Source organism: Camelina sativa, chromosome 11 (assembly GCF_000633955.1).
Source record: "Camelina sativa cultivar DH55 chromosome 11, Cs, whole genome shotgun sequence".
Taxonomy (NCBI): domain Eukaryota; kingdom Viridiplantae; phylum Streptophyta; class Magnoliopsida; order Brassicales; family Brassicaceae; genus Camelina; species Camelina sativa.
The window spans coordinates 21,299,005-21,306,595 of record NC_025695.1 but is presented as its reverse complement, the minus strand read 5'-3'; the positions used below and the strand labels follow the sequence as shown (position 1 = coordinate 21,306,595).

The following is a 7,591-nucleotide window of genomic DNA, read 5'->3' as shown; positions in this document are numbered from 1 at the left end:
ATCAACCCAGACCTTGCAAGCATTTGGTCCTAAGGGTCTGTTATGGACTGTCTCTGCAGGATCAGTTGAACACACTCGGCCCTCTGCAACTGTTTTTTCAGAATTTTTGCAATCCAACAGGAAGCACTTCTTGTTTTTCCCTTTGATGGAACCAGAGGTTGAACTTGCATTCTACCACATCAATAACACAATCATAACACAATTATCAGAAATTCATCATTAAAATGAAATACACATCATAACAACATCAATACTTACCCCAAGCGAGCTTCTCACTGAAGGCACCTCTGCATTCTGACTGATGCGTTTTATCTTAGTAAGTGGCCATTGGATTTCTCTATACTGTGCATCAGCCTCTGCATTCTGACTGATGCGTTTTATCTTCCAGGTTTATCTCTTCCCAACACTTGACTGACAACATCTTCTGTTATGTTATCATTGGCTGTGGACTCCATTTGACTATCGATTGTTTTTATTTGTTCCTGATACACATATATATCAACCAATATAAATATGCCAAACCTGTTGGAATTAAAACTTTAAAATAAAATTTTGATAGCTACTTACAATAGTCTCAGCAAATTCAGGCTTCACAGGTCTTCCATCCTTATGAGTGTGTCCTTCTATCCATATCTTACTTCTAGTAACCTTAGAAGGGTCTGAACTCTTAGCAGTCCTAAAATATGAGTAACATGACTTATGCTTCTTATATTACTAAAGAGAAACAGAATTACCATCTCTTGTCCCAGACGAAACAGTCCTTTGCGGCTAGTTGTGTGTGGAATCTGAGACTTTCTCATCTTCCTGTATATTTCACTTTTCTCCTGCAAAATTAATCCAACGATATCCACATGTATATATTTACTATGCATAGAAAATACATGTATCAAAGACATAAAAAATTAAAAATCAAGATTGCACCTTAAATTCTGTACTAAGCTTGCTCTTCACCCATTTATTCCACTGGGTTACAGATGGGATGTTGATTTTCATATATTTTACCTTGTTTTCCCTTAGTTTATTCACAACTTTTGCATCTTTTGCTATCCATTTAGGCCATTATTGTGTAGCTTTAGGACTAACCATGCATTAGAGTATAGTTGCATTGCATTTGCATCTTTTCATGCATAAACAGGTGATTTTGGAGCTTAAGGAGCATGGAAGCAATGCTGAGGAGAAGTGAAGCTGTCCTGAGGAGAAAACAAGAGAGTTAAGGCTGTAGAATCAAGGTCCGGAGTCCAACTCGACCGCACCACTCGACCACCACTCGACCGTGTGCTGAGGAGGACTCGACCGAGTGGAGAGTGCACGAGAGAAGCCAGCTCGACCAGCCACTCGACCGAGCACTGGTCGAGTTGACCGAGCCGTTGACTACTTTGACTTTTTGTATTTTTAGGGCTTCCACCTCACCTCCTATATAAGGCCCTTGTACCTGCAGCCACCAAAGAGTCCAGCTTTTTAGAGAGTCTAAAACCTAGTTTTTACCTTTTTTAGATTTTATTCCTTTTGCACTTTTTTTTTTTTTTAGATTTTGTACTTGTTTGAGAGAGAAAGACTAGATTCTTATATTTTGTTTGTTTCATAACTTTCAAAGTATTAAGATTTCGAGTTTTATTCCTTCATCAATATTGTAGATCTCTGTTTCATCTTTCTAATGATGCAAGTTTCATTATTTTCTGGGTTTTTGACATATTTCACCATGTGTTCTTGTGAGTAGTTTGTTTAGGACCTTGAGGATGGGTTAGGCTGGGTTGATCTTGTGGTTTGTTTGATTTGGTCAAGCTTGATTGTTGTAGATCTCTTCTAGGCTAGATGATCTTAATGCTGATCCTATATCTGAGAAGGTAGGGTTTGATTTCAAGCATCTTAGCATCACACCAATGTCTAAGGAGCATAGATAAGGCTAGATCTAGAGCTTACCATTAGGCTTGCTAAGAGATTAGAAGTCTTGTTTGGTTTGAGATGTATTGCTTAATGCCTGCTTGTGTAGATTCTTTTCTTTGTGAGAACAAGTCTAGAAATGCATAGGTTTGATTGTTTCTTGCCATGAGAGTGGATTAAACATGTCTTAGAATAGTATGTCTAGAGATCAGCTCAATGTTTGCTTGAGATTTGTTGACCAAGTTAGATAACCACAATGATTAGCTCAGCCCATGAATCCCTCCTCAAGGCCTTCTTTGTTTATTGAAATCTTAGTCTAAATATCATTGCTTGCTTGTTGTTTGATTAGTTTCTGCATTGCTCTGTTTTTCTTGTGTTGCTCTGTTTTCACGTTTAAGTCTAGCTCGACCACGTACTCGACCTACACTCGGTCGAGTGCTGCTCGAGTTCATCCCCAGAACTTGTGTTTTTGATTTGTGATTGTCTTGTTTCATTCCTGTTTCATTTCCATTGCATTCACGTAGTTTCCTGTTCATTACTTGTCTTGCATTAGTTCATTAGCATAGTGTCTATCTCTGTTCTAGTTTCATTATAGCTTTAATTTGTCTGTTCTGTTTGCATTTAGTATCTTGTTCTAGTTGTTTTTACTTTCTGCATTTCATATCTCATTTTAGGATTGTTAGTGACAAACAATCTTTACAATTGGCTTGACTTAGACTCATATGCACATCTTAATTGTTCACAATCACTCAGATAGGATTGACACCTCTTATACTGCAACTGCATAAGGGGAATTGAAACACCCTGACTTCTATTCATTCCATACATCATCATTCCATACATCATTCATTCATACACCACAAAGAAAGTCAGTTTCAGATGTTGCTTGGTTTAAGCTCTAATCGTTCTGCGTCACTGCTCGCAGCTCGAACTTGGCCCACAAGAATAGATTTAGCTGACCTCCATATACAATTCATCTGCTTAAAAAGAGAATGTTTTTTCCACTCTTCTTGTACTTTAAACCTCCCCTACAACAAGTGTGAGGTTAAATGCCAGTACTTTTTTTTAATAATTAGACATATAATTATAATACACTAACCTGAATTTCCTCCCACATTCTGTTCTTTGTTTGTTGATCGAGTTTTCTCCAATCATTGAGTAGTACATAAACATGCTCCTTCACCAAAACACCAAGAAACGATGAAAGTGTTGTTGAGCCATCTCCTGCATGTTCACCAAGACATGTAAAATCCACCTCAACCTTGTCAAGCGGGTCTTTAGCCAATTTACGCATCCTGGTCTTGCCCTTTGTTCTCTTGGTGGTCGAGTTTGACTGATGGACTGAGTCTCCTCCACTGGAAGCATTTACAGTGTCACCTTCAGTAGACTGGGGAGCAACTTGTGTATCACCTCCAACATTATCTTTGTCAGATTCTACATGCAGTTCTTCTGCATCTTCCTTTTCTCCTTCAGATTCTACATGCAGTTCTTCTGCATCTTCCTTTTCTCCTTCAGATTCTACATGCAGTTCTTCTGCATCTTCCTCTTCTGCATCAGATTCTACAACCTCTTCTTCCTCATCTACTCTTCTTCCTTCATCCATATGCACAGTATTATCTTTTCCTCTTTCATCCATTTCTTTCTCTTTCTCTATGTGAATTTCATCAACAACTTGTTCCTCAACTTGATTAGCTGACTTTACTTTAACCAACTTTCCAACACTCTTTTTATTTGGGTTTTTGGTGGTTTTCTTGGGAACAAGAGAACTCCAACCTTTTCCCGCCTGACGGTTGCTGCAGCGCAGATTTCCTACTCCTCTCGTAGTAACCATGACTTAGCCTGCAACACAACAAACAATTATACCATAAAAAAGCTGTAGCCAATTCCCTATACTATGATATGATGCAGTCCTAGATATCAATCTTCCACTATAACTCCATCACAGTCATCCCTAACACAATAACTCTCATCGTCAGATGACTGATTCTCCAAATCTTCAAGGTGCTGGTCATACACTAGTGCTGTGACAAACTCTTCATCTCTAGAGTAAAACACTTGTTTTGCTTGTGATGGCAATATGTATGGATCACGGAGAAACGCCGTCTGGTTAAGATGGAGGTTTACAAGAGTGAATCCTTCTTCTTCTTTCACACCATTCCTTGTGTTTGCCCAACTGCATTTGAAAAGGGGAACATGGAACATGTGGTAGTCAACAAGAATGATCTCCCTGATCACTCCATAGTATGTAACTGCGTCAGCCCTTTGGTTACTATCTCGTGCACTAGCTCTACACATAGAAAATGCTTCATATGTCACTCCACTGTTCTGAGTCTCCCGCTTAACATCATAAGTATGGAATCGATGTCCATTTATGACAAAACCCTTATGGCTTTGAGAAATATGTCTTGGTCCAAATGCCAGCCACCTCAGCTTCTTAGAGTGAGCCTCTAAGTTAGAAGGTATCTACAAATTGAAATTACAGAATTAGTTAAAACCAAAATGAAGCTAAGTAAAGGGAAACTTAAGCAGTAAAGTATAGAAAACAAAGTCAGACCTTTTCTTTTATCCACTGTGCAAACCTTTCTGTATGCAATTTCCATAGTAGAGTTTCATTTCTTTCACACCGGACATCACTAGCTTGCAATTCTTCTAAATGCGTCCTGTTTATAAAGATTCAGCTCTACAGTTTCACGTATATAAATTGCATAAAGATATAAGTTATAAACAGAATTTTACTTACTCAACATAGGGATCCATAAGTGATGTGTTCATTAACACATAAAAATGGGCTATATCTCTCTCTTTGTCGGAAAGTCTTACTTCAGTAGCCTTCTACAGTGGCCGACCCTCAAGGAGAATATCATCAGCCTCCACATCTTCATTTCGTTTTACAGCTTCTTCCACCGGTGCAGAATTCTTTAGAAAATCTAAGCAGAAGGCTATGCATTCCTCAGCCAAATAGCCCTCAGCCATACATGCTTCTGGCCTTGCATAATTTTTCACATATCCCTTAAGTGTCTTCATATACCTACAACTCAATCACATAACATAATGTTATTAATCTAGTCGTATCAAAACAGAACTAATATAAACAAAAGCAAAGAAAATAGTACCTCTCAAATGGATACATCCAACGAAAGTGTACTGGTCCACCTAAACGCGCCTCTCTTGCTAGATGTAGAGGAAGATGGAACATAATGTCAAATAGTGATGGAGGAAAGAAACACTCCATTTGGCACATTGTCTCCACAATATCAGTCTCCAATGATGTTAACATCTCTGTGTCTATTGTACGCTAGCATAATCGGTTGAAGAAGTTGCATACTCGAGTCACAGCAATCCTAGGCCCTTTTGGCAGCAAGCCTCTCAAAGCCACAGGAAACAGTGGCAAGATTCCCCTTAACTTTACCTTTTGGCAAACGCTATCTATAGTTTCTCTATACTCAATTATAGCATAAAAATAAAAAACGTTATAATGTTATGCTATTAATACCCTTAATTTCTGTAGTGTATCCATCCTTCTTGCGTTTGTGAAGTTTGTTGATTGAAGCTTGTATCATTTCGCATACCTCTCGACTTTAATCGAGACCATGTTGCCAGAGCACCGAATAATGTTCTCCATAAAAAAATGTTTTATTATGGAAGCACCGGTAGTTGCCAAATCTTAGTTTTTAATTCAAGCGATCCATGAGTGAGGAACCAATATCCAGATCGAACTGTGTAAGCTCCATCTTGTGTATAGTTCCAAAGTAACTTGTCTTCCAAGATATTGACTGGTAAATGAATCGATTGTATAAACTCATGATCTCTAGGATGGATGTATTCCTGAACTCGATCATTGTCCCAATATCTGTGAGAACCACAGTTCGCAATAAGAATGTTTAACTTGTCATCAAAGTTACGATTTGTGTGGATCATCTCTAATGGTTGGGGTGGGTGAGAATCAACCAAGTTATATGTTGCCATGTTGATATTCAAACCATCTCCGACAAGGTATCATGATTCCTTCTTTAGCACATCAATTCCGACTAACATAGAAGACCAACCATACGATTGATTATTTCTTGGCTTTACATCTAAAATGCTATCATATTTGAAATAATGAGCTTTCATTACACAAGAAAACAGAGTATTTGGATGGTGAATTAGTCACCAAGCCTGTTTTGCAAGGAATGCATCATTGAATTTTGCTAAATCTCTAAAACCCAGTCCAGCTTCTTTATTAGTGTATTGTAATCTCTTCCATGCTATCCAAGGTATACCACGTTTCTTAGGACCCTTTTCCCACCAAAAATTCATCTACAGAGAATCAATATCGTTAATTACTCCAATAGGTAATTTGAAACAGGACATCGCGTAAACTGGCATAGCTAGTCCAACCAATTTTAGCATGATTTCTTTGCCTTCAGCGGACAGGCCTTTAGCACTCCAGCTTGATGTACGATTTTTGACTCTTTGAATGATGTAGTTAAACATTTCTGTCTTATTTCGATCAAACTGTTCCAAGGTAAACCCAAATATTTTCCTCTACCATGGTTTGGGATTTGTAAGATATTTTTTAACCAAGTCTGTGTTGATCCATAGACTCTTGAACCAAAAGTGACCATGGACTTTGTCATATTAATTTGCTGTCCAGAATAGTATTCATAAACATCAAAAACATCTTTTAGGGCCTGACAATTTCGAACATTTGTCTGGCAGAAGATCAATGAATCATCAGCGAACTTAAGGTGTGTGATAGGAGGAACCTCATTTCCAATATTGATACCTATGATATCTCCACCGGCTACTCGCGATCTTATCAAATGGCTTAGTATATCCGCACATAAAATGAAAAGATATGGGGACTAGGGGTCACCATGTCTTATCCCACGTTGTGGTGTTATCAAACCATATGGAAATCCATTTATCAACACTGAAAAATGTGCTGACTTAACTGCTCCCATAATCAAACTTATCCACTTGTCACAAAAACCAAACAGTCGCATTATTGTTTCAAGAAAATTCCATTCGACTCGATCATATGCCTTGCTGACATCCGTCTTGACCGCCATATATGATTTGGAAACTCTCTTTCGGACTTTTAAAGAGTGCATAAGCTCATGAGCGATCATCACATTATCATTAATCACTCTACCTAGAATAAAGCCGCTTGAGAGTCTGATACAGTGCCATCAAGATAAAGTTTTAACCGGTAGACAAGGCACTTTGATACCAAAAAAGCTTCTCATTGATTAAGAAAAATAATTAATATAATATATGCATATTTGTTAGTACAAGATGAATTTAGTTTTATATTACAAAAACAAAATCTTACAAAAAACTTCATTTAACAATATATCATTAATATTTTTTAAAAAAGTTCAAAGTAAAAAATTACAAAGAAAAATCTAAAAAGAATGTAGTTAAAAGATCTAAAAATATTTTGTTTTGTTTAAAGCTTCTTTTATATTTTAGTATATTATGAATATTAAAACTTATAAAAGATAAAAATATCACGAAGATAATTTGTTAGAAATACCCTTTTTGATATACCCCTTTTGAAAAATACTTTTTTTCATTTTCATTTTTGCCCTCCTTTAATTTTTAATGACCATTTTACCCTACATAAAAAATATTTTAATCAATAAAATGAAAAACAAAATTATCCCGCCAAAAAAAGTTCAGACATATTTTCCCGCAAAAAAAAATTCGAAAAAAGTTTCCCGCC

General features: G+C 37.0%; 1 protein-coding gene across 1 annotated transcript; it reads right to left on the bottom strand.

The window, feature by feature from the left end:
• LOC104723981 lies at positions 2,692-7,229 on the bottom strand. The gene is made up of 5 exons (XM_010442410.2): positions 4,995-7,229; positions 4,622-4,909; positions 4,436-4,541; positions 2,981-4,344; positions 2,692-2,909 (listed from the first exon to the last, which is right to left on the bottom strand). The coding sequence occupies exons 4-5, from the start codon at positions 3,710-3,712 to the stop codon at positions 2,757-2,759; spliced, it is 885 nt and encodes a 294-aa protein (XP_010440712.1). The 5' UTR covers positions 3,713-4,344; positions 4,436-4,541; positions 4,622-4,909; positions 4,995-7,229; the 3' UTR covers positions 2,692-2,756.